Raw genomic sequence first — 26,832 nt, 5'->3', positions numbered from 1 at the left:
AGTCCACCCTTCTATTGGAAAAGCCGAAGCCTTGTGCACCAGAGAGCTGCATCTCTGCCCCAGGGTGAGCTGGACCATGGAGCTCTGCAGTTCCTGTATTGCTGTGCCCTTACCCTGTGTGTGGTGATCTGGACTGATCCTAAACTGTCAGCATCTCACTGGCACCCTCCCCATACAGGCTTGCCTTTTCCCTCACAGGCATGGGGGTTTCTACAGGTGCCTGATTCAGATTCTTTGCAAATTACTCATCTGCATATTAAAGAAATACATCTTTAGAAGGTCTCAATATCGCACTACTTAAGAGATTTAAAACCAGCAGTTCTGAACTATCTCACTTAATTATTTCACCTCTTCTAGGGACTTCAACAACTGCTCAGAGCAGCTGTTTAATTACATGAAATCTAACCAAAATACCCCACCACTTTAATATTAAACATCTCCTAGTTAGGAAGTTAATTTACAGAAATACTCTCCCTGAGTCATGCTATTCTCTACTTAGTAATTAGCTAAGCACCTACCCTACAATGGCAGTCCCCACATGTGCAGTTCTCTGGTTTAAAAAACACTGAAGGAAGACAGGGAATGCAGGCAGTGGCTGGTTCACTCAGGATACTTAGTCTTGCCATGTTTTTGTAAAGAGAAACTGCACTCTGAAAGTGCCTGAAAACATGTTTTATTTCCAAATACAGCAAGCTTAGTAATTCAGGAACTCTACAGGCAAACAAGAGAAGGAGAGATCTTAAAAAAAAAAGTGTTAAAATCTTCCCTGCATGTTTTCATTTAGTTGTAAGTAATTTTAGTAAGATTTTCTGGATTTATCTTTTGCATTCCTCTTGGGAGGAACTTACTATCTTTGAGCGTTGACAGATTTGTATCACAGATGCAAAAACCTCGGAGGCTATTGGTGTTTCTGTAAAGCTTATCTGAAGGTAAAATTACTGCTCCTCTGTCCTCACTCCCAGTTTCCCTCTGAACAGCTAAACTGTCTGAATATGGCATTTTGGACAGAGAGTCTTCAGTTTGATTCATTTACAGGCTCCCTGCTGACATCTAGTAGAAACTGCACAAGTTTCTGACCCAGGATCACGCCCAAAACACAAACAGGATCCTCACTTGTCAGCACCCTGCCCCACGCAAGTGGGCAGCAGAACATGTGGATGGTGCCTTAGGACAGCAGTTCTACCACTGGCCTCAAGAGAACCTAACTGGTCTCTTCTGGTCCCATTCTACATCTGGAAAAACGAAAATTACTGCACCAACAGAAGAGAACATCTCTATGTTCTTTAAGAGGTTTCCCCTGTCCTTTTGTGCTACATGCCCACATTCACTGGAAAGCCTGGCTTGTTGGGACAGTCTTAGTGTCCTTACAGCCATTAGTTGCAGCCAAACCACCAAATTTTGCTATCTGCCTACTCTTATGTGGTGGCTTTCACAGCTTCAGCTGAGCTATGCTTTTGTATAGGTTACAGCAAGTTACTGCAAATTTCCACAGAGAATTAGCTTTCTGATCCATCTGCCATCATACAGATGAAAATTCTCGAGAACTATAGATTTAGAATATGCTTTTTCTTTTTTTGTTTACCATTTTAACTCGAAACGTATACCAGCATTAACAAACAAACTCAAGTCATTATTACCTATGCTGAATTGTTTATAATAATGATAGATGAGAGGATCAAGAACAGATGAATTTCTGGCTACTAAAAATTTGAAAGCTTCCTTAAAAACTACTGTACTGTTAATTTTTCTTTTAACTGTTTGCAAAGATAAATCCTCCCAATTTTTTTTTTAGATAATGCATTTACAACTATTTGCCCACAGCAGTCATAACATTCAATTTCCCATCCTACAATTCTGATTTTCTAGCTATGGTTATCAAACTGTTTTTGCTTAATTTAAGAGAGGAAGAGAAGAAGATAAGGCAGTCACAACAAATGTAACATCTGCTTAGCCAGCCCTAGTCAATGCAGAAATTGTTTGGATTAACATTCCGAAGAACTGTATTAAAAAGAAACAAGTAGGAGAACACCTGCAATATGAAAAACAAGGTGAAGGATGCAAACTGCCATGTTCCTCTAAGATATAACACATTTACTTCTCTCCTCTTTATGCAGTCTTATTACGTCCTCTTTGCACACTCTTATTTCTGCCTCGTTCTGCTGTCTTGTTCCCGCCGCTTTATACATTATTGCTGGATCTTTCTGCTCTCTTATTCTGTCCTCTTTATACTCTACTATGTACTCTGGGTAAATCTGGTGTTTTTCGAAGACAACAAAAACAGAAGGATTTAACTCATTATCCACACAGCTGTCATAAAACCACAGCTTGTCAGCACATTTCTTTGGGGGACGGACGTAGTCGGCATTGCCTTTAACGTAGTCTCCGACCAGAACACGAGCCACGAACATCAAGTATCCCTGCAGCGTACCCTGACAGTAGGTGTGGGAATAGCAAGCATCTCTAGCAAAGTAACTTCCTAGAAAACGAGATGAAAACGTGGTTGTGAGGAGAATCTAGACAGTGACAGCAAAATCTCAGCATCCCCTGGATTTTCAGGAGGTATCAGACTCAACTTTCAGGATTTACTCAGTTTACAGAATACCACTGAAATTTTTGCAAGAGAGGGATTGCACTAAGTAATTTCCATTCTGTATTTGCTATTTTAGGAGTAATTTTTTTAAAGCTATACCAATAAACACACTGCAGGTCTGTGTGTTATGATGAGAGGGACAGACAAGAACACATGAGGACCTTCCACAATCACACTCAAGGGCACGCACACCCCTCTTCTCCCTGCCATACAAACTAATTCCTCTTGTAAGTTCAAATTATGACCTCAGACATCAGAAAATGCCACCTGCAGCAAAACCCTGTACTAATGCTCTTGATACCTTGTGAGAAGACTTACCCCATCCCAAAGCAAATCCTGGCCCTCCTCAGAAGGATCCTAATAGCAATTCTTGTACTATTTTTTCACCTTCTATAGCTAGACTTCAGAACTTTGATTGCTCCATTATCAGGGAAGTCTCAGCAGACATCTCACTTTCTACATACCCTTCCCATAGTTAGTTCCATTGCTTCCACAAATTCTCCAGTCAAAATTCTGAGTGCAGATCGTTTTCATGGAGTAGACGTCAGTGCCATGGAACAGGAGTTTTTCCTGGACTTCCTTTCCTCCGTTTTCCCTTTTCATCTTCTCTTTTTGCCTGACAAAAATGAAGGGGAGAAGACTGTGAGCCATGGAAGAAAAGGGAAAAAGGTTTTTTAAAAAATTCCAACAACTGTGTAACATCCATGTAAATATCAGCTTGACAAGGTTTCCAGCCTGCTCTCAGAAGACAAGACACACTAGCAGCATGATGAATGACTACGACATGAGCACTGTACTGATACCACTGCTCAGCAATTCTAGGTAAGTCTGGCTTTACTCAGGGAATTCAGGCATTTGACACTATTCCAGTTGCCACTGTACCAACCTTTTGCTCCTCTGTAGGGGCTGACTGGTTGTGCTTTCAGGTCCCTTCCCATCCAAGCTCTCAATGGAGTGGAGGCAGCGTTACCCTCAGAGGCTCTGTGTTTCCACAGTGCCTCAAAGCTGGAGGCAGCTTGTGCTCTGTGCCACAGCCCCAGCTCCTGCCCCTGAGAGAGGTCAGTGCTGCTGAGGAGATGGGGCCAGGACACAAACCCAGCCTGCTTTGCCCTCTGCTCATTTCACTGGTTGAGGCCAGAGTCAGACTGAGCTATGAACAGGGTCAAAGGAGAAATCACAACAAAAGGCTCAACTCGTATTTCCCATCATTATTCCACAGCATCCAGACACCTCTCAGGTTTTCAGAAGTTGCTGAAGTGGACAAGACAGTAATATTCTTTAGAAAGTCATCAGCTACAAATCAAGCAGAGCAGAGCCAGGGAGAGGGGAGATTCCTTCCAACTTGTAAATTAGTACATGAAGACTTAAGAGCAATGGACTGAAACTTGTTCATTGAGAACCTGCTGCAAGGGTGGTGAGACCCTGGCACAGGTCGCCCAAAGAAGCTGTGGCTGTCCCATCCCTGAAAGTGTTCCAGGCCAGGTTGGACAGCATTTGGAGCAACCTGGGATAGTGGAAAATGTCTCTGTCAATTATAGATTGCACGAGTTTTAAGGTCTCTTCCAACCCAAATTACTCCATCATCCTCTGGACATGGCAATGTTAAACTCTGCCTGCTTAGCTTAATTACCTCATTGGAGGAGGATATAAAGTATGCACTCTTACATCTTTTGAAGTCTCTTCCGTTTTGCTGGATGAAAAGGTTTTATAAAATCAGTAGCTGATAACTTTCTGGGTTCCATCATTTTGCAGGTGAAAGCACATATTTGAGCAGTATTTTTCTATTCCATTACCATTCCATACAGTCCATGAATACTTACTCTTGTCTTAAACTACACAACTATTATAAGCAGCAGCTTAATCTTACATCAAATCAACTTGAACGTGGTTAAGCCCAACCTCTAATCTGCTGGCCTAAGTACCTGGAGTTCAGTATCACTGATGCAGATGTTCAAAACCAGAAAAGAGCTCTGGAACTCAGAGATCATCAAATTAAAACCCAAGGATTGTTTCTCAGTGAATACTGACTTTGTTCAGCAAAAGCAAATTAAATAAATCACCCTGGAACAAAAAGGCCCAAGCAGGCTACATTTCATACACACTAATGGATAAGGATTTGTAACAGACAAAGCACTGTGCAGCAGGCAGGTTTTGCTCCATCCCCGAAACAGTCACTGTTCCACATCCCTGTGTGTATCCTTATCCCAGTTTTGCACCATGCATCTCTTTCTCTCCTCTCCCCCTCTTCCAAGGAGCCATGCAAAGGGAACCTCCCCACAGAGCATGGCATTCTGGGGAAGGCCTCAGACACCAATCTCACTCCTGAAACTTCTAATAACAAAATACCAGTCATGTTAAGGCACAGGTGGCAATCTCCTTTCTTTCATATTAAGCACATACAGGACAACCTGTTCTTGGAGACTGCCTCCTCATAAGGATAGGGAAAAAAGTACTAACCACTGAAACACCTTCCAGAGGGATGGATTCTGAATCCTCTGTATTTTAAGGATGCTGTAATTTTTCATAGTCTGATGAAACAGCTGCTTTATTTCATCGTATTCAGAGGTCGCATTGCTGATCACCACTGCCTGTAAAATACAAACCAAAGCTAAAGAAAGCATGAGGCTGCAGTGAGCTTGCAACATGCAGAAGCCTAATTCCAGCAGATACACTTTCAGAAGGGTCCCCAAACTATGCTTATGAAGGGTAATTAAATGCTTTAGATAATGACTATGTGAACCAAATACCAAGTAAATCAGTATGTCACTCTTGCTTTGCAAGGACACCTCAACTCTCTTCAGGAAGGATGCTGAAAGGATTATCATCTCCAAGAGTTGATACTTGCAACATTTGCAACTTTAAATCTCAATGGAACAGAAACTGCAAAAAGAAAATTTGACAAATTGTTCCACATAATGCCAGTTTTATATCTATAGCTAATTAAGAACAAAAGATGTTGGATAACAGCATAATTTGTAACTAGACATTTATGGGAGCTTCAGCTATTAAAAATGAAACAAGCAAAAGACACCCTCCTGGCATTGTAGTGCCTTACCTTTTCCAAGTCAGAACTTAGAAAGCTTCACTTAAATATGGACTTCAGAAAAACCCCTTACTTTTTTAAACAAACATGACACTGAACATCTGCATAAATAAATAGATCTCCTTTCCCAAAGGAAACAGTCTATTTAGCTATTATCCTTTTACTTATTTATCCATACATTTGGTGTTTAAAAATCAATTAAGAAATGTTCATTTTTCCCAAAAAGAATTTAATGCAAACATAATTAAAACATTATTTGAGCTTTTCTGCTTGCTTATGTCATGCATAAATTTTCCATTTTTTTCTCTGAAGTAACTTGTGTCTTTAATCTTCTAGAATCAGCATTTATCTCCATAAACTGCAAAAGTGTGATGCTGGCAGGCTGATGTCACCTGGTAATACTTTGCACTTTATCACAACTTAAACCAAGTGAGGACTCAAGATGACAAAGTGAGATCACTTTACCCCATGTTCCAAAGTGTGTTAAGCAGGAAAGCTGTGGCCATCCTCGAAGGTAACAAGGAAACTCACATCTTACCTTACCAGGCAAAACCTCCCCATTTTAGAAGGCTGAGCTTAGACAGGAAATAAAATAGGATAAAACTTGTCTTTCACAGCTACATTTAAGTACTTACTAATGACAAGATCACTCAAAGGGAAGTATTCTAAAGATTAAGAAGAAAGTGAGCTGCACAAGAAGGAACTCTTTCTTTGGATTTATTTAAAAGTCTTTAGAAAGTTGAGTGAAATTTCCCGTGTCTCAATACAGGAACATTTTCCAAAGCTTTACAGCACAACACATAAAACAATCAGGCTGTGCAAGTACTGATTGTCTGCACAATCTGCAGCACCACAGCCCAAAGCTGCACATAGTCACCTACAGGTTGAAAATCGTGTCACTGTATTTCAGTACTACATCTTACTTAGAATCACAGAATGGTTTTGGTTGGAAGGAACCTTAAAGCCCATCCAGTACTACCCCCTGCCATAGGCAGGGACACCTTTCACACCATCCCAGGTTGCTCCAAGCCGCATTCAACCAATGGCCTTGAACACTTCCAGGGCTGGGACAGCCACAGCTTCTCTGAGCAATCTGCACCAGGGTCTCACCAACCTCACAGGGGAGAATTTCTTCCTAATACCCAGTCTAAACCTGCCCTCTGTTAATTTGAACCCACTCCCCCTTGTCCTGTCACTCCAGGCCCTTGTCAATAATCAGCTCAGCACAAGGGGGGGTTCAGGGACAGGGCATGTCCCACTCTCACCACCAGTACCCCCAAGTCCTTCTCCCAGGGCTGCTCCATCTGCTTATCCCACGCCTGGACTGACCCAGGGGTTGTCCTGTTGGCCCAGGTGCAGCACTGGTACTTGTTGAACCTCACAGGATTCTCATGGACCACTTTTTGAATTTGTCCATATCTCTTTGAATGGCCCTGTCCAAAGTGTTCAGCTTCGTGTCACCTGCGAATTTATTTATACATGAACAATTCCTGCTTGAACTACAAATGTGCTTTTGCTCTGCATCTTTCAGGCCCATAATGTGATTAACAGGATGGCACAAGGATCCCAATTGGTCTCTTCCAACTCAGCCCGTTCTATGATTCTGTGATCTCTTCCAGTGGAACTGTAACCTTTCTAAGTAAAACAGAGGGCCAGCCATGTTACACAAGGTCTAATCCTGTAAGAAAGGTACTTCCATTATTTTATCACATAAGGGCCTCCTGACAACAAAGCTGTTCTTTCCATGAAAACTTTGTGGGTTTGTCCTTATTTCCCCAAGGATGCTTCTAGTGCTAATAAAAGGTCACAGCATGACATTGTTGTTGAAGGCTGATACAGCATAACTACACAACTTCTTCAGCACTTTTCATTTTCGGGCCTGAAAAGGAAAATCCCACTGAGTGTGTCCATTTGCTATCCTTTTATCAAGGAGAAGAGTTCCCAAGACAGAGAAAGAATCACTGCTCTGGCAGCAACTCCCACCAGTATATGACTGCACAAGAGCAAGTACTCTGTGACTCACACCCTGAGCTCTGCTTCACTGGGATTTTGGAAGGAGTAGAGTTGGTGCTGGTGGCAGTGACCCCACCAGAACTGACTTCTATAAAATGCACAGACACTCTTCACATTGCATCTTGTGCCTGGTACAGTGCAGCAACCCTTGGCCTGCATGTGGCCAGGATTCAGCAGCACATCAGCCACACAAAGACTGACAGGAAACCACACATTCACTGCAAACTTTTCTCAGTTATGCATTAAAGAGACAATTTTAAACCCAGCATGAAGTTTCAGGATATAATAAATTCTTCTATTTTTTTTTTCCCTTTAGAACATTTAACAATTACTAATTCCACTTTGTTAAAGCAAAGACAGGATAAAATTCACACCAACTTTTTCCAATCAGTGTTACCAATTTCTGTTGTGCATTTTATACACTTCTTTCTACAAAGCTATTCTCAATGACTTACAGATTAAGACACAGCAGCAGACAAAAAATAAGCAATGCTACCAAAACGCAGGTTCTTATTTTAAGCCAAGTTGACTTCCTGCCTATCTCACAGGTTCCTTTTAAAAAGGATCACTTCCAGCGCAGCAGATTTTGCCAGGATTATTTCTCAATGTCTGATGAGAAGGCAGTTCATCAAGTTGTAGCTGTCAGCTCTTACAATGGTCACCACAAGCATGCAGAATCCCAGCCACTCCCAATATTATCTACTGCAAAAAAAACAAGCTTAGGGTCCCACAGAAAGATTTAATCTAGCCCAGGCTTTCACTTTTAGTGCCAATAAACTGGGCATTGTCACTTTTCCTTTCCTGTGAAAGGCACTCTCAAGTTAAGAGATCTTTTCTCAGGTGCCAACTCAGCAAGCAAACTGAACTCTGGGGAACAAGATGATCCTTCTACTCACACATCCTTACATGTACAACCAAAAGATAATATGGATCTGTGCAGTGCATTCCAAAGCCTCCCACATTCACCCCAGTGACTCCAGAAACACCCCAACAAATGTACACAACTAAAATCCAGACAACTTTTCAGAGCAAGTATGGGAAGCAATTAAGTAGGCTCAAGACAGCTCAAGAGACCTAAAAAGAACAGAGCTACCTGTCTTCCTGGCATTCTTTGGAAAAATTTACACTTGTTAGTTCAGATGCTTATAAGACAAGGGAAGACTATTCCTTTATTACTTCCACTGAGCTCCAAATATCACAGACAAATCTTTAAATGGGCTGCCTGCCAGATTCCCACACACTCTCATTATTATTTCATCTTTTCTTTATGGAAGTCATGACTCAACAGGAGGATCTCTCTAATGGTTTTGTCTGACCCTGTCCTCTATGCAATAAATAATCAAGTGTACTTTGCCATCAAATCTTGTTAAACCACTGGCACCTTCACTATCAAATTTTGTGAAATGACAAGTTTATATCAACATAGCACTTCTTCTCTCTTGCAAGTGAAGTGCTTTACTCCACCCATGACACTGACACACAGCCACACACTGGTTTTCCTCAGCCTCCGGGGTATCTGTGCCAACACAACCTGGTCAGCACCACACAAGATTCTGTGACACAGCCACCAAGGAAAACCTCTTATGCTTCTGTTCCTCAACCGGGGTTAAAATCACTACACAAAGGGCAAGTGTAACATGAAAAAGCCTTTATTTCTAGAGTCCTGTAGTACTTCCACAAACTGTGTTGCTCTTCCAGAAGGACTGCAGGATCTAGTAATCTAAAAAACACCCACATTTTGGTCTTGGTAGATTAAATAAAAACATAGACTTTGGGCTAACAGGGGTTGGGTTTATTTTATGGAAGATATCACTGCAGTGTTTACTTTTTAATTTTATGGTTGTAGATCTTTATTTCTGCCATTTCTTGAGGCCAAGCTCTGTGCTCAGATCTGTGATGTGACAGTACTGAAGGATACAGAGATTTCCTTTCCTGGATCTCCAATCCAAACTTACTCTTCCTGTCTTGAATTTGGTGAGTTTTGGGTTTGGTGTTGTTTGGAGTTTTGAGTTTTTGGTTTGATGAGTTTTTGGTATCTAGAAAAACGTCTAAAATGCAGTAAAAGTTTAAGGTAATTTGGCACCTGTTTCATGAGCCCCTGGCAGATCACCTACATCTCTGGCACACCCACCCAAGAAATACCTCCTGTCCCTTTTTAGCATCGACACAGTTAGAGTTGATTCAGTTAAGCTTGAACTGTGCCTTTCCCATGAGAACTACAAGAAGGGGAGGGAAAAAAATATACCTTGTATCCCAAGTCAGGCAGTGCAGATGCATCCCAGTGACTAGGAATAGAAGAATCCCTCTGGCTGCTAGCAAAGAGATGGGAAAGGATGTGTTAGTAATTCTAGTACTGCCCCAAACACTCAGATTTGGACCATCCCCTTTGGCCAATTCTGTATCTAAAAATTAACAAAATAAACCACAACGCAACTGGGAAAGAGCCTCAGTCTCTAAGTCAGGTACTGCATGCTGTCACTCAACTATCACAGGCCCTTGCAGTTGCTTTTTTAAGTAACAGCTGTGGCTGGAGTACCTGGAGTTACATGTTCCCCAGGCAGCAGGTGATACACCAAGACTGCAGCTTGTGGTAGAGCTTCTGTTGCTCAGTCCCATGGATGGGGTCTCTCCAGCACCACCTGTGCTCTTTTTACAACTACTGCCAGCACTGGGAGCCATTTTGCCTTATAATTACTTCTAAAACATGAAAAAACAACCTAAAGAGCACTTACCCTGTCTTTATCTTCTGGACATCTTCAGAAGACACAAATTTTGGTCGCCTGCAGACCTGTCTTTTAGTCTTAAAAGTAATGTTTGTCTGAGTCATTTCTTCAGGAGAAAAAAGATCAGGGAAAAGAAGTCATGAATAATTCTACAAGACGGGGTCATCTTGTCATCATCAACCGTTCTTTAATGAAAACTGCATATTCACTGTCAATTTTACCTGCTGAGGACTGGTTGCACAAAGGCTGTATGAGCTTCCTGTCTTTCCTGTAACTCTGTGGTTGAACCTGTGCCTACCTTGCTTGCTCCCTCATGCTCTTTACACATTTCTACAGCAGCACAAAGATGTCTAACTTGTATTTTCCACCATCCATAGAACTAACTCACTTTACTTAAGGTTTGCTATGACTTTATGTGAAGACCATGAACCTTTATATTTCTGGTCAGATGTGAGTCTGGAGAGTGATAAGGAATAACAGGGGAAGGTTACTTTTGTAAGGAATTTCCTCTGGGCCATCACTATCTCACTTCCAGTAAGTGAAACTACTGGTGTCAGTAAAGGAAGTCATAGCTTCTAAAATCTGGGAGACTTTGCAAGACTCTATAAAGCACTGCACAGTTGTAGATGAGAACCTTTAAAATTACTACCTTTAAAATTGAGTTCGTATTGATGTTGGCCAGCCTGGAAAGGTACAATGGCACATGGATCTGCCTGATATAAATTCTCAATAATAGCAGAAGATGGTGCGGTCACACTGCTCCCTTCTTCCTTTATGGGGAGAAGAGAAAAAAAGAAAGAGAATGAGAAGTATCACAGTCAGGACTAAACCCTGGATAACTAGCTGGGGTAGAGAGATAGAAGAGGCCAAGAGCAGAGTGACAAGGAATCTACCCAGAACTATGGTGGCCTGAGGCTGACTACTGAGTATTTGTAACATAAATACAAGCACATAATTGGTAATGATGGATACACATATATTCCATTTAAATTCCTGTAACAAATTGTGCTGGTTCTGGCTGGGGTAGAGTTAAATCTCCTCCCAGCAGCTGGTAGTAGCAGTGTTTTGGATTTGTGCTGGAACAGTGCTGATAACACAGGGATGTTTTAGTTACTGCTGAGCAGGGCATGCACAGAGCCAGGGACTTTTCTGCTCCTCTCCCACCCCACCAGTGAGGGCCTGGGGGGCATAAAGTGTTGGGAGGGTACACATCCAGGTCAGCTGAGCCCAGCTGGTCACAGGGACACTCTGGACCATAAGGTGCCATTCCATTATACAAAGCTGGGAGGAGGAGGAGGCCAGAGACACTTGGAGTGATGGTATTTGCTTTCCCAAGTCACTGTGGCCTGTGATGGAGCCTGGCTTTCCTGGGATGGCTGAGCACCTCCCTGCCCAAGTGGGGAATGAATCCCTTGTTTTGCTTTGCTTGTGCACACTCCTTTGCTTTATCTTTTAGTCTTTATCTCATCCCATCCCATGAATTATTTCACTCTCTGCCCAGTCCCATGGCAGGGGAGGGGGCGGGGCTGAGCTGCCACCAGGTGTGATGGCTACATTCGACTTCTTACCAAACCAGAGTTAAGTCTGGTTCAGGCTCCCAAGGAAGCAAATGCCTAGGCCAAGAACTCTTCTATTTCCAACCTGCTATCTGAAAACCCACAAAGGAACAGGGTGACATAGTGGGCATTGATGCATATGAGCTTGGAACCAAACACTGATGATGCGATTAATGCATGAACAGCAGGTGGTTCTTCTAATTTGCCAAGGAAAAATAATGTTGTAGGTGTAATGAGTCTCACTCTGACTTTGCTTGTGATTTAACTATGAGCCAACCACTTCATTCCACAGATAGGAAAGCCTGAGCTCCTTGCACGCTCTCCCTGCAAAGAAGTAGCTGGACAGCTGTGATCTTTCCCGGACCTGGGACACTTCTCAGGGTGACTCCTTGAGGTTGAGTACTCCTTGAGCTTACTCTGAGTCTTTTAAACTGTAATCTATCCAACACTTTTCCCTGTGTACTTTTTCAAGTCCCTGGATCATCTTTGTCTTCTAAAATTTGTGCTCCTATACTGTAAATCATATGGGTCAACTCATCTGCCTTGGCAGGGTGAGATTCTATACATAGTTCTTCTCCTGCATTTTTCAGATAGATTACTTTCTCATCAAAGGACTTGGACATACGTGGAAAAAGACTGCATTTGATCTGAGAGAGCAGAGCAACTCTTGCATGTCCAAGGAAGCAAGGCAATACTTAGAAAACAGGCAACTACTTCCCATGTATCTCAAGGACAGTGTCTATGCGTTAAATCTCTGTAGGAGCCACGGACAACTCCGAAAGGGAGCTCTCTTGCCTTCAGCCTGTCACATTTCATCATGTCTGTTATGAACAGACTTCACTGTCTTACTCAACAAGGTAAAATTCAAGAACAAGGATTCACTTAATCCTGTTGAGAAAAGGGGAAATGATGCCGAGAGGCTCCAGATATGCCTGCAGAAGTGACTCAAAGCACAGGATGTGAACTCACCTGTTCTCCATATTCAATCCACTTGTCTTGGTTATTCTTCCAGTACCAAATCCACTGTGTGGTCAGTAGGAATGTGGGTTTTGTGACTGATGATGGTGTAGAGAGGCGTCGAACCATAGAAGAAGAGCAGGTCATTGTCTGGAAATTAATGTTCTTACTTTGCAAGCTGTAGGGACAAATTTAGGTTTATTATAATTAGCAGTGCATATTTTATCCTCTAATCCCCAGTTTAAGCTGGTGCCATATTCTTTAATATAATGTAACCAAACTTCATTAGATCTGAAATAGGAGTATTTATTTCCCACAGCATATGGCAGCTCTGAAAACCATTTCTAAGCTACAGAAGTGAACTCTGGCCTGTGAGACACCACACGGCACCTCAGTCACATGTGGCACTGCCAGCTTTACAGACAATGTCAAGCTCCAAGTACAGTGTGGCAAATGGAACTTTTGTGATAACTGAGTGTAGTTACAGTCTTTCTCAATACGAAAGCAGAATGTGCAAAGTGTGTGACTGAATCTGCCAGCAAACACCTCCAGCCTATCAACTTCATTCTTTTTCTGTGGTTGCAAAGGATGCAATCTCAGCAACTACAGCTGTGAGTTCTGCAAACTGGATTCAACACTGGAGCCACCTGGGCTCTTACTCCTGTGAGGCTTGAAAAGTTAACTCCCAGGTAGGAAGACTTGATGGCAGCCTCCTCATGTGAATATTGCTTATCATCTCTAGAAAACTGCAAATAAAAATGATCTGGTGCCTTAAGAAGCATGGGCCAAAACTAGAACACCATTTTGTGAAGTCAAACTTAAGATGCCTTATGAATCCAGGCGGCTGTGAGTGAGAATTTTCAGACAGCAGTTAAAAGGAAAACACACTCTTAAAATAGAAATAAAAAAGAAGAAAAAATAGATGGGCTGCCTACACTAATGACATTTTATAAAATGTCTCTAGGCACATAATAGATTACTATTATTGTTATTACAGATACTAGCAGTAGTAGGAAAGATATAGCCATAGAGAAGGACCAGCTCTGAAATCTTGTCTAAAGGTCCAGCTTCATTACTCTAAATAAAATGATTAATGATTTGAAATACTAGTATTTTGAACACTGTATTCCACTGGCTTTTTACCTTGTACAGAGTTTTAAATTCAAGATACACGTTTTTTATTTTTAGAAGTGTGGTGAGATTTTCATGCAATCCCTCTTACTTTGCTTTTTTAAAAGGAAAAATTCTTATTTTTACATCCTCTCAGCTTCTGAGAGGCTCTGTAACCAGAAGCTCAGAAGTCAGACATCTTTATGAAAAAAACATTTTTCCTACACAGGCTCAATCACAATACTCCAAGCAAGTAGTCCAGCATTACTACACCTGCTGTTCTTTGGGTCACAATAGGCCTTTTCAATTTCCTCCATCATGGAAAGTTCATGCCACAACAACCCATTGTAAATCTCCCATTTATATGGCAAATGGTAATGAACAGATTTGCATTTATCTGTAACGAAATCAGACATAGTCAAGAACTCTGCAATCATTAACAAAGAGAGCAAGACAAGAAAAAATCAAAATAGAACCAGCATCTTTTACACCTTGAGGCTTTCTTTCCTGGTCTTTGGTATAAGCAATGAAGACAAAGTGCTGCAAACAGAAAGGGAGTATGTTTCTGCAGTCTTACAAAGAAAAGCAACATATATACATATATATATGCATGCACATATACATCTATCTACCTATCTATCTCTATATATAATCTACACACTCTGCCAAATATATTTGAAAGACACCATAACCTTCTCCTTGCTAGGACACAACATTGGCAGCTGGGACACCACTGCCACAGATAGGAAGTGCATGTTATGTGTCACACAACCATGTGTCTTAGCTGTAAAAAGTCTAGCCTACAAATCACATCAACACTCTGATATATTTGGGTTTCTTTTCCTTAGTCTCTTAGAACTCACGGGGTGGTTGCCAAGGTCTGAAAGGTTTTCTTTTGACACCCCACATCCAAGTACGGACCAAACGTCTTGCAACTTTCTAGCCCAACGTGGCAAATAAAGCACACTAACAATCCAACAGTTACTTGAATTTAGTTATCTGGTGGTGACAAAATGGCTGCTTTGAGCCTGACCTTCACAGTTTTACCCAGATACACCATCCACATTATACAGGGTGTTTTGTCAAGACCAGGTGGTCAGAGGAGTAGCAGTCCTTTAGAAACTGACTGGACAAGATCAGGGAAAGACAATGTCATGGCACCTCCTCATAATAAAGGAAGAGCCAAACCTGGGGGTTAAATGATTCTTCAGGGACAGCTCCCAAATACAATTACTTACATTCTCTCATCAGATCTCTGTTCTGGACACTACCAAAAAGACAATGGACTAGATTTATCTTTAGCTTAGCTGGTACAACTACTGTGGTTTTTTTAACACCTCAGATCACTTTTTAAATGACTTAATGAGGGAGAATATGGCTATTATCTGATGCACAGAGGATGGATACAGAAGGAATAAAGAGTGGCATACATTTATGAGCTATCAATGATGACAGCATAGACTGAACTCATAACCTGATCTTCTAGCTTCAGAAAGGGCTACACATAAAGGGCTTTAACACAGGAACTCACCCAAAGCCCACTCTATCAAAAGATGAGAAATAGGCTGGATTATCCAGAGGAGAAAAGGTTAAAGTATACCATTTGGCTTTTCTCTGATTATGTTTGTAATTCTAACAGTGATTATTAATTACTTGGAAAGAAAATTAACTACCAAGGAAGCACAGTTGTCACCACAACCCAAGCCACCGAGCAGGAGTGCCTCTGCAGACAATTCTTCAACAACAACATTACTTTTCACAAAGCTTACCTTTGTTTTTGCAGTACTTCCAGACATAAAACAAACAGATCTCATCACAGTTATCTTTTTTGTTGTCCTTTGAAGCTTCATGAGATGAACTGTCCTTTTTACCTACAGCAAAGAACACAGCAGTCCGTATTTGTTCTAAGAGAAAGATCCTGCATTTGGTACTTCATCCCAGAAATAACAAGGATTTGACTGCAGTAGCAAAGTCAAGCAGTTTCAGAATCTATCTCCCATACAGCCCAACACAGAAGTCAGGGCTTTGAAACTGAACAATAAACCCTGACACTGGAAGAAGTGTCAGCGCAGAAGGGCAAGGGCAGTGTCAGGAAGCTCAGAACAACACAGGGTGTGACTGTCCATGGTTCTTGCAAAGAAGCTGACTTTGTCTCCACACCAAGCAAACCAGAGAGTGCATAAATGGCAATGTCAGCTGAGCAGACTGATTGGGAGTAGAAATGTTTCTCTCTGAGTCAGCCAGACCAGTATGGGGGGAGTGAACACAGGGCTCAGTCCCACGCAGAGCTATTAAACCTAAACAACCAACCAAAGAATTCTGAAAACAGCAACAGGCTTGAGCTGACTTCAATTTCCCCAGGGACTGGGGACACCCAGTGAGTATATACTGAGACAGTGAGTATATTATACAGATCTGCAATGGGAATCCCATTATTATTGTAATTGAACTGTGAACAGTAATTGCTGTGTTTTGTAAGTCAATATTTGTATTTTGTTTCCAGTGGACTTTTCATCACTTTGCTACATCACAAATGTCATTGTACTGGACGTGGCTAGAATAAAATGTGATTTTCTTCATAGCAACCCACATGAAGCTGGTTTAGATTTTGGACCAAAACAATGCTGCTAACATGCTCATGCCCCAGCTTCTGCTCAACAGTGATACACATCAAAGCCTCAGTTTTCACACTGCCTCCAGAGTGGAGAGAATCTGGGGTGCACAATAGCTTGGGAGGGGACACAAGTGGGCAAAGGACCCAAACTCACCAAACATTCCATACCATATAATGTACAGCTCAGTAATAAACGGGAGAAGAGGAAATTTTAGGACAGTTAGTTACCTTTTACCAGGAAACTGGCTAGGCATCAGCCTGCATGTGGGATGCAGTCAGTAACTGCCTTTGTATCATTTCTTTTGCTTGGTTTTCATCTTTCACTTATTATTTAGGGGATTTTGCCCTCCCTCACCTTGACCCTCAAGTTTTTTGGCCTTTATTCTTTCTTTTCTCATCCCTCTGGGCATCAGGGGGAAGTGAGCAAGTGGCTATGTAATGCTCATATGTTAGGTTTCTTTTCTTTTGTTCCTTCTTACCTATAGAATTTTTCCCATGAAAATTGCTGGGAAATGCTGACTGCTGGTACTTATGGGTACTAGAGAAAACAAAAGGTTGTCTGAGCCCAGGTAAAAAGAGGGCAGGGGATAGTTGCTAGCTCAATTGCTCTGCGGCTTCAGAAGATGCTCAGAGTTGCTGTTGCTTGGGAAAAATAATTTGCCATAACCCTGGCAAGGGCAGCCTGGAGCTGCCTCTTCTTCTGTGGGGTGAGCCTCTGCTCATGAGAGCACCCACTGTCCCTGGACCTTATTAACAGCTACCTCACTAAAAGAGGGACCTCCATCTGTTCATGTTCCCGGGAATCCTGAGCTCACCTCTCCCTGCCCTGCCTCAAGCCTGCTGTCGCTGCCCCACGCCTGCCACTCCTTCTGCACTGCTCTGGGCTTCTCTGCGCTGTAGTCCCGCACACCCTGCCCTGCCAAGACATCCAGCCCAGGAGTTCTCTGATACATCACATCCACCAGGCAGGACCTTTAGCTCATTCCTGCCGTTGCAGCTCGATGCCTCCGAGAGTCCTGCAGGGGCAGAGGGTTCGGCTGTCCCAGCGGTTTGTCAACCAGAGCCGCTCCTTCATCCCTTCCCGTTCTGACCAAGGCAGCTGTCACTGGTTCTGTTTGTTATTAATTACATAGTTGTTCTTGATTTGTCTGTCTTGTTATTCATACTAGTAAAGAACTGTTATTCCTATCCTCATATCTTTGCCTGAGAGCTCCTTGATTTCAAAATTGTAATAATTTGGAGGGAGGGTGTTTCTATTCTCCAATCCAAGGGAGGGTCCTGCCTTCTCTAGCAGACAGCTGTCTTTCAAACCGAGACATCACAATACCTGTGTGACATCAACTCTCTTTAGATAAGCTCATCTGAAGACTGGAGGGTAAGAAAAAATCCATACCTTTATCCTTATCTCCCACTCCTGTTGGCAACTGGTCTTGGCTCGGAGAAGGTACAGTGCTCCTGGGACCTGCATGAGAAGACTGAATGAACAGCACTGCTGGGCCACAAGCTCAGCTAGCTGGCATTATCCCAATCTCTGTGGAGAATTATGTCTATCACACGTCTAATTCGATATGAAACATTACATGTCTCACGACTGGAGGGTAAGAAACAATCCATACTTCTACCTTTATCTCCCACTCCTGTTGGCAACTGGTCTTTGCTCTGAGCTCGTACGGTGCTCCTGGGACCTGCATGAGAAGACTGAATGAACAGCACTGCTGGGCCAGAAGCTCAGCTAGCTGGCATTATCCCAATCTCTGTGGAGAATTATGTCTATCACACGTCTAACTCGATATGAAACATTACACTGTCCATGTGAAGAGTATCTCAAAGAACCTGTTCAGAAAGTATGGGACTCTGACAAGCTTCAAAGCCAAGGTCCTTCTGCCCAGAACAAGAGATTTACAAGTTGCTATTCACTCACTGGAATGTATATCGAGAAAACACCTATACTGACAAAGCTATATTGATTGCCTATGGACAGAAAAATACTGAATGCACAGAAACAATTGTCACCTTCCTAGCAAAGAAAAATGTGTCCAGAACAGTACAGAGAGCTGCACAATGCTTGGGGAGAAACTCCAACACTGCTCTGCTGGCCATCTGGTACCATGGATCTCAGCACATAGTAAGGCAAGCACATAAGCTGCACTCAACTACCACTGGGAGCTTTCAGGACGTGTGAAATTAAGTCCCAGTGAAAACCACCAATCTCACGACTGGAGAGTAAGAAAAAATCCATACCTTTACCTGTATCTCCCAATCCTGTTGGCAACTGGTCTTGGCTCTGAGCAGGTACGGTGCTACTGGGACCTGCATGAGAAGACTGAATGAACAGCACTGTTGGGCCAGAACCTCATCTAGCTGGCATTATCCCAATCTCTGTGGAGAATTATGTCCACCACACGTGTAATATGAGATGAAACATTACATGTTTCATGACTGAAAGGTAAGGAACAATCCATACCTTTACCTTTATCTCCCAATCCTGTTGACAACTGGTCTTTGCTCTGAGCTGGTACAGTGCTACTGGGACCTGCATGAGAAGATTGAATGAACAGCACTGCTGAGCCACAAGCTCAGCTAGCTGGCATTATCCCCACCTCTGTGGACAATTATGTCTATCACACATGTAATTCAATATGAAACATTACACTGTCTCATGACTAGAGGGTAAGGAACAATCCATACCTTTACCTTTATCTCCCAATCCTGTTGGCAACTGGTCTTGGCTCTGAGCAGGTACAGTGCTACTGGGATCTGCATGAGAAGACTGAATGAACAGCACTGCTGGGCCAGAAGCTCAGCTAGCTGGCATCATCCCCACCTCTGTGGAGAATTATGTCTATCACGTGTAATTTTCCACTGGCACTCTACTGCTAGTACAACAAAGGTGCAATTACAATTACAAATCCTAGCTAGTCACAGTTATTGCCAGCCACTCAATTGCTGTTTTGAATGTAATACTTTAGGCAATAGAAGTGCAGTTCTCCCTCCCACATGATTATGCCCTGACTTACTCCATTCTTCCAAGCACATAATAGCAGAGAGGGAAAAAATGTGTATATATTCCAAGACAAAAAATACAAAATCTGATTCCACAAGGGAATGGTTGGTACTATTAGCTAGGTATTTACCTTTTGAAGGAGGCACATCCTGCATACACTGCACTGTAGTTGTCTTCACTTCTTTATTCCTTTGATTTGCTGGTATTTTCCAATAATCATTTCTTCGTCTGTAGTTGTGAACTGAAAGCACCAACAGGACAGTGGGGTTTAGCTGGGAGGCAGGCAAGAATAGTTTCTACCTCTATCAAACTCAAAATCATATTTAAAACCAGTTTCTTGCAACTTACCATACCCCTTCTTCTGTTCCTTGTTGAATTCGACATGCTTAAAATCATATATAGCCTGGAAGTTTGAAGCTATCTTCCCATCAATGCCTCCAGTTTCCAACACTCTCATTGCATGTTCATCCAAGAGGTTATGGTTCATTATGCATTGAGGAAATTTACATTGCCCCTTGAGAAAGTGTCGACAAACATGAAGCTTGTTGCAGTTGCTTTGCCGCACACAGCGACCACCTTTTGTGTTATAAAACTGGCAGGTCTAAAAGTGGGGAAGATACAATAGGAAATGAAAAAGCACATTAGAATTCTTCATTGTCCTGCAGGCATGCAGCTTTAACAGTAGAAAAATGGTGATTAAAAGGCATGTGTTTACTGCAACTTCTTTAATCTAGACAGATTTCTTGCACAGAGGAGCAGGTATTTTAAGCTGACTCATGCATTTTCAGTTTTGAAGGTGTACATGTGTTGTTTCCAAAGAAAGCAAACCAAAGCAAAAGCAAAAACAATCTTAGAGTGCCAAAAAGGGATGCAAGACAGGTGCATAAAACCAGACTGGTTTACAGTTATTCTATTTAAAAAACCTCTACAGCATAATGAATAACAGAGAACAAGTATCTCAAAAAAACATGTACACTGTGTCAAACAAGTTATCATTTCATGGAGCTGAAACTGAATTTGCACTTCCTATTTGTAAAGTTTATCCTGCATTGAAGATGTGAGCTTATAAAATGGTAAGAAGAGTGATTTGATATTAGAGTACATACGGAAAAAGCAATCCACTTCTTTATTCCTCTATTCACTAAAAAAGAGGTACACAGAGAATCAGACCAGGGAACAAACACAGACCAAAAATTCCTTCATATTGACTACGAAGCACCACAGGAACAGTTTTGCTCCCTGATCAGCATGTGACAAGAATGCTTGTCTGAGGAGGACACACAGCTGTCTGGCAGAGAGCCCCAGTATCACACTGGGACTCTCACAGGTCCCCTCAAAATCCCTCTTCCCAGAAGCCACCAACCACTGCTCAGGGATGATGGGTTGGGAATCAGTCAGTGGGTGGGGAACAACTGTACTTGGAATTACTTGTTTCTCTTGGGTTTTATTAGTATCTCTCTCTCCTCCTCATTACAGTTATTATTAGTATATTTTATTCTATTTCAATTATTTTAGTATCCTTATCTCAACCCATAAGTTTACCTCTTTTCCAATTGTCCTCCCCATCCCACCAGGGTGGGAGAGAGCAAGTAGCTGCATGGTACTTATCTAGGCTTGAACCACGACAATAGGGAATCCACTATTTAGCTACATCAAGAAAGCACACTGTCCCCTTGAATCTGCCAAGAAACAAAAACAAAAAAAAAAAAACAAAAAACACAAACAAAACAAAGCAGGAGAGCCAGAGAGAGAGTGAGGGAAAGTGTGAAAAGCCCTGATGTTGCGTTGCTGTTCTTACTCTGAACCTCAGTTCAAGTCACAGAATACCAAAGTGTCCTCCTGCTTGAGAGCTTCCTACATGCCATATCTTCACACACACAACCAGTCAATATTTCTAAGCAGGAAACACCCAAATTGGCTTTTACATCCGACCTCCAAGCTCTCAGGATTATTAATGGCCTGCATTGATCATTGTTTTCTCGTGGTTTTGCTGTTTTACTGCATGATAGGAGTTAAAGGGGTCAATGACAGGTAATTAATGATGCCTGCCAGGGGTGAGGGCTGAAAAGATTTCTATAAGCACCAAAGGATAATGCCAAACAAAAATACTTGTTACTATTTGCTCATTACTGGACACAATTAATAATTCTACTTGCTTATCACCACCATGTTCCTTCAGTCTGCCAGTAAAATATAGTTTAAAACAACAACACTACACAATGAAAATTCTCTTTTGTCAAAGTCTAGCATTTTCACAGCAGGGAACAAAGAAACAATAGAATTGTTGTGTCATCAAATCTGTGCAGATTATAACCTGCAAAAGACAAGGGCACTACTTTGGTAATTTCTTAACCAGGAGCAGGTGTAGCCAGAGCTGGGTATGACCAACTTTGCAAGAGCCATACCTTGAAGGCAGTATTGCCCTTATGTTTATTGTCCTGCATGCTGAACCAGAATGGAATGTTCAAACAAATTAAATAAAATCAATGAGTGGCATACAAAATAGGCCAAGTTTATTTGTAGAAAGTCAGAGTACAAAAACTCCATGCACTTTGGAACAGCCAGATGTGACACAAAACCGACTGCAGTCATTTGGTCATTTTCTAACAGATTTTTCTCATCTCTTATATCTCAAGCACCAAAATGTGTGCAGGCCAACATGGACTGGAAAAGGAAAGGGGCACTCATTTTCTAGTCTTCATCTCATAGAGAAGGAACAAATTGGGTTTGGGTTGTACCTTTCAGCCTGCAAGCATGTACAATTATTGTGATCTTTCAACTCTCTCTTGCTTATCTCAGCCTTAGTAAGCCTCTCGTGAAGTTGCTGACATTTTTGTTTGCTTGTTTTGAGCAGCTTTATGACCATCCTGTTGGGATAACAGAACTGGCACACAAGACAGGCTGTAGCCTTCCTGCCCACCACCTGCTATCAGAGGGCAGGTCTGCTCCTGACACATGACAGATGACAGGGCCTTCTCCTGATGCATGTCTCTGGGTATTTATTAAACCATTTTACTGCTGTAGTGGAGTGGTTTTTTACTATTTTAAGTATACAGCCGTATCACAGATCTGGCTTTATGCTGTTTCACATTGCCATTCCCATTCCTTCTTCATTCTGACTAATCCTCTTTCATATCATAATAGCTGGGACATGAAGATCAGAATTCCACATTCTCTCTTGCCCTCTCCCATTCCTAATGAACAAAACTTTCTCTTAAGACATCAGTACAACTTACATCAGGGAGGAAGAATGGATCATTTTGGAGAAGAAGGACTTGCAGCTCATTCTCACTGAGGCCAGACAAATCATGTTTTTTTAGAACTTTTTTGTTCTCCGCATTCATGATGTCATGCGAGTACTTACAAGAGCTGCAAGAAAAGACACAGAAATATCAATGTTTACTCCTCTAGTCAAGTTGATTTAAAGAAGAACCTCAGATAATGTGCAACTTGGGAAAAGCCGCAAGAAAAAGGTGGCTTGGTGAGAGTCTGTCTGGACATTTAGATGGTGTCTGTAATTAGCCAGAGAATAGCCCAAACAGCAGAACTCCTCTGTGAAGTGCAGTGACCCTATCTTCCTCATTTTAAATTTCAATGCAGCCAGAACTCACGCATTCTTTGCCTCCAGGAAGATCTGAGTGAAGTCACATGACCTAAACAGCTGGAGGGAAAGTTAATTTTAAAGGAGTACACTAGCAATGCCGGAAAATTGCAACAGCCTTCATTTTGTGAAGATAAAAGGTTGCTGTCCTAGGGATGGCAAATAAAGAAACTTGCAAGAGTCTGCACAAAACAAAAGGACAGTGAAGCTGAAAATAACACATTTTGTTATTTTCAGTGGCTGTGAAGCTTTATTTTAAAAATTTTAAAAACTAAACCAAAAAACAGGTAAGAAAGTTTAACTTAACTTACTAGTTTTGATTAAGGAAGCAATTAGGCTACAATAATGAAGTCAGTACTGCCACTTACAAAGCCAGAAGTCTGATGAGTATGGATTAGAGAGGGAGATTGCAGATTTTTTACATCTATTTGAAATAGTACTGTACATCAGTAAGAAAGAAGCCTATGCATTAATTCAATGCAATAAAATACAGCTTCCTCATGTCCTGCTCTTTAACACAAGATCTGGTAACAGCCTTAAGATTATACATTCTTAACCAGTAAAAGCACCTTTTAATTTACCAGATTCAAGTCTATCCCTTTATTCTTTCTAGTTAACTCCTGAAGCTCTCCTTGTGACAGTTTTATCTCAAGGTGTGTCTGATCCAATCCTTTGGTACAGATCCTTGTGCAGGTATTTCTCCCCTCACCCCTGCTACCTGTTAGACACATTCTTTGTGAGCAAGCAAACAGGAAGGGCATTAAGTTGCTGTCTTTGGTCGTGAGAAACAACATTCCAAGGGCATTAGATGCTGTAGGCACTCAATGGCTATGAAGGTAGGTAAACTACAGAGCATCTGAGGTGGGAGCCATCACCAGTATTCCTCCACAGTCAACTTGAGAGTCCACTGACAGATGCAGTGCACGCAGCGGACTCAGGTGATCTAGATCATCTGAGTCTATATTTCCAAGTCAAAGGTTGAAACACTCTACAGTTACAATGATAACTACACACCTGAGTCTAAGACATTTAGGAAAAAAGAAAGTAACAGTGAAAAGCCACTCGCCAGACATTAGTTAAAAACAGGATTAACTGGACTAAAATAAGTATTCCACTAAACAGGAAGACCCAAGTAACTTGCCCAGACATTTTTCTTTCCAGGGATTCTAAAACAAAGAAAATAAGGATGCAAGACCTGGAAGCAAGGCCACATTTTACCTTATCGCTTAAAAAACAGTCTCTGTTTTGATCTATGTAGCCCACTTAGCAGAATTTCTGCCCTCTCATTTTAATCAAGCTCCCTCCCATGAAAGGTATACTCTATGCTTTTTAATGCATACCAAAGTGATTTTAAATACTTAGTGTCATTGAGAGGACAGAATGGTTTATCATTATGAAGGGAATTGCCTCATTGAAAACTTTAATTCACACCAAGTCATCCATCATGAGTGCCTGCACACACGTCAAGGCATTTCCAACAGTGAGCCCCAAGGGAGCTTACTGTATTGTCTGTAATGTAAAAAAAAAATAAAAAGAAAATCTTATCATCCTAATGATAAGACATAGCTTTGAGACATAGCTTTTCCCCTGTATGCTGTCCAGAGCTCAGTGCACAGTGATCTGTTTTGCTGGGGCAGAAGAGGAAGGATGCTGTGGGATCATACATGCTCCTAACGCTGCAGCAGCACCAGACCTGGGGCTTGGGGGCTTAAACGACACAAAGTTCTTCCATCAGTAATTGTAGTCGCAAAGCTGGGCTGCTCTTCTGCATTTGCCTTTGGTTTCCTTTATGCTTTTTAAACTAGGCACCACCTTTGGCCACCTGTGGCTAGAGAGGCTGCCAGGCCTGCCCATCCCACGAGTCCTCCATATTCTGGAAACTGAGACTGATGCACCCGGGTGATCAAACAGCACCTCTCAAAAAAGGGCCACAAGCCAAGCAGTGACCTACAGCGAAACTAAACTTTTCTAACTCTCTAGAGCGAAACCAGAGGGCATGTCAGCACTTTGCTTTCTCCTTCTGAGAAATAGGTACAAACTGTTTCACCCAGATGCCAGGGAGACCGGGCGCTGGGTGTGGAGATGTGGATTAAAAAAAACAAACAAAAGAAAAAAAAAAAAGAAAAAAAAAAAGGAAAGAAAAAGAAACCCAACCCAAATCGTTGGCTTCTATGGACACGAGTCCCTCCGGAGCAAGGATCGCCCGCGGCTGATCCCAGGGGATCACTGCCTGCTCCTCCCGGGGCACCAGGGCAGGAGCGGCATCTCTGGCGGGGCTTCGGATGCGCGGGGGCTGGGGGGGAGTTTGAAGGGTGTGAGCGGGGTTGTGAGGGAGTTTGGGGGGTGTGAGGGGCGGAGATGGGGGCTTTGAGGGAGTTGGGGGGTTGTAAGTGGTGGGGGGTTTGTGAGGGAATTGGGAGGTGCGTGAGGGAGTGTGGGGAGGTTGGAGGGTGTAAGGGAGTTTGGGGGGGTTGCGAAGGCGTTTGGGGTGAGAGGTTTGGGGAGATTGTGTGGGGGGGTGAGGGGATTTGGAGGAGTGAGGGGGTTTGCGGTGAGGCGACTGGGGAGCGCCCCCGCCGTCCCCACGGGCTGCCCGCGCCCCCGCGCTCACCTGGGCCCCTGGTTGCACCTGCCCATGAGGTGCAGCTTGCAGAGGTGCAGCCGCTCGCAGCCTTCGCAGGCCTTGCGGACACAGACCCGCACGTCCGTCACGGCCAGGACCACCGGGCCGCTCCCCACCTTCAGGAACCGTCGAGGGCCCGCCGCCGACAGCGTGTCCTCCAGCTGCAGCGCCGACAGCCCGATGCTCTCCTGCAGCTCCCGCAGCTCCAGCCGCCCGCCATGGGCGCACAGCGTCTGGGTGAGGAAACTGCACACGGCCGGATCGCACATGCTGCCCCTCCGGCCGGGACGGGACCGCCAACGGGACTGTGGGGGAGCGGGGCGGGAGCGGGAAGAGGAGCGGGAGCGGGGCGGGGGCTCTCGTCACCGCCTCTCGGCGGCGCCGCGCGGGAATCGAAACCGAAGGCACGGGCGGGGCCGGCGGCTCGGGCCGCGCTGGGGGCAGGGAGCTGCCCAGCCTGGAGGCCTTCTTGGCTGAGCATTACACGGGAAGCAAACAGTGAAAGAAGTGAGTGTAAGGACTGTGAGGTTTCCTTGTTACTATCACGGAATCACGGAGCGATTTGGGTTGGAAAGGTCTTAAAGATCATCTCGTTCCGCCCCCTGTGTTGGGCAGTCTCCTTCCACTAGACCAGGTTGCTCCATGCCCCATCCAACCTGGCCTGAACACTTCCAAGATGGGACAGTCACATTTCCCCACCTTGCTAACTTTTGCTCTCTCTCTACGGTAACACGAATCTAGTGCAGAGGATTAAGCATAAAATGCAGAATAAAACACATAACATATAGCAATGCCATTACTTTTTTTCTTCCCGATTTAAAGTGAGTTGCTGATCGGTGCTGGTTGCAGCAGAATGTCCTGTGAAGGTGTGCTGGTTTTGGCTTTCATTTTCTTCGAGTGGCTGTGGTGGAGCTGTGTTTTGGGTTTGTCCAGAATACAGGAATGATAATAGAGATGTTTTCGTTATTGCGGAGCAGTACTTGCACAGAGCCAAGCTC

The 26,832-nt window shown here is 43.0% G+C and overlaps 1 protein-coding gene across 38 annotated transcripts; it reads right to left on the bottom strand.

The window, feature by feature from the left end:
* Positions 1 to 594: 594 nt before the first annotated feature.
* On the bottom strand, positions 595 to 26,633 carry LOC306801716 (protein mono-ADP-ribosyltransferase PARP12-like). Of its 38 annotated transcripts, none has more exons than XM_079305029.1 (19): positions 25,823 to 26,632; positions 22,847 to 22,979; positions 19,959 to 20,211; positions 19,741 to 19,851; positions 19,295 to 19,363; positions 19,071 to 19,139; positions 18,848 to 18,916; positions 18,223 to 18,291; positions 18,000 to 18,068; positions 15,762 to 15,863; positions 14,266 to 14,389; positions 12,895 to 13,060; positions 11,019 to 11,139; positions 10,379 to 10,475; positions 9,892 to 9,958; positions 5,048 to 5,178; positions 3,055 to 3,206; positions 2,185 to 2,476; positions 595 to 2,139 (listed from the first exon to the last, which is right to left on the bottom strand). In XM_079305029.1, the coding sequence occupies exons 1-19, from the start codon at positions 26,101 to 26,103 to the stop codon at positions 2,076 to 2,078; spliced, it is 2,439 nt and encodes an 812-aa protein (XP_079161155.1). In that variant the 5' UTR covers positions 26,104 to 26,632; the 3' UTR covers positions 595 to 2,075. The 38 variants fall into 38 exon arrangements, with proteins under 38 accessions (XP_079161155.1, XP_079161122.1, XP_079161121.1 ...); XM_079304996.1 differs by having other exon boundaries at positions 595 to 2,115; XM_079304995.1 differs by having other exon boundaries at positions 595 to 2,476; positions 25,823 to 26,633.
* Positions 26,634 to 26,832: the final 199 nt, after the last annotated feature.

The sequence above is a fragment of the Erithacus rubecula genome, assembly GCF_903797595.1.
Source record: "Erithacus rubecula genome assembly, chromosome: 4".
Lineage (NCBI taxonomy): Eukaryota > Metazoa > Chordata > Aves > Passeriformes > Muscicapidae > Erithacus > Erithacus rubecula.
This window is presented reverse-complemented; position numbering and strand designations above follow the sequence as displayed.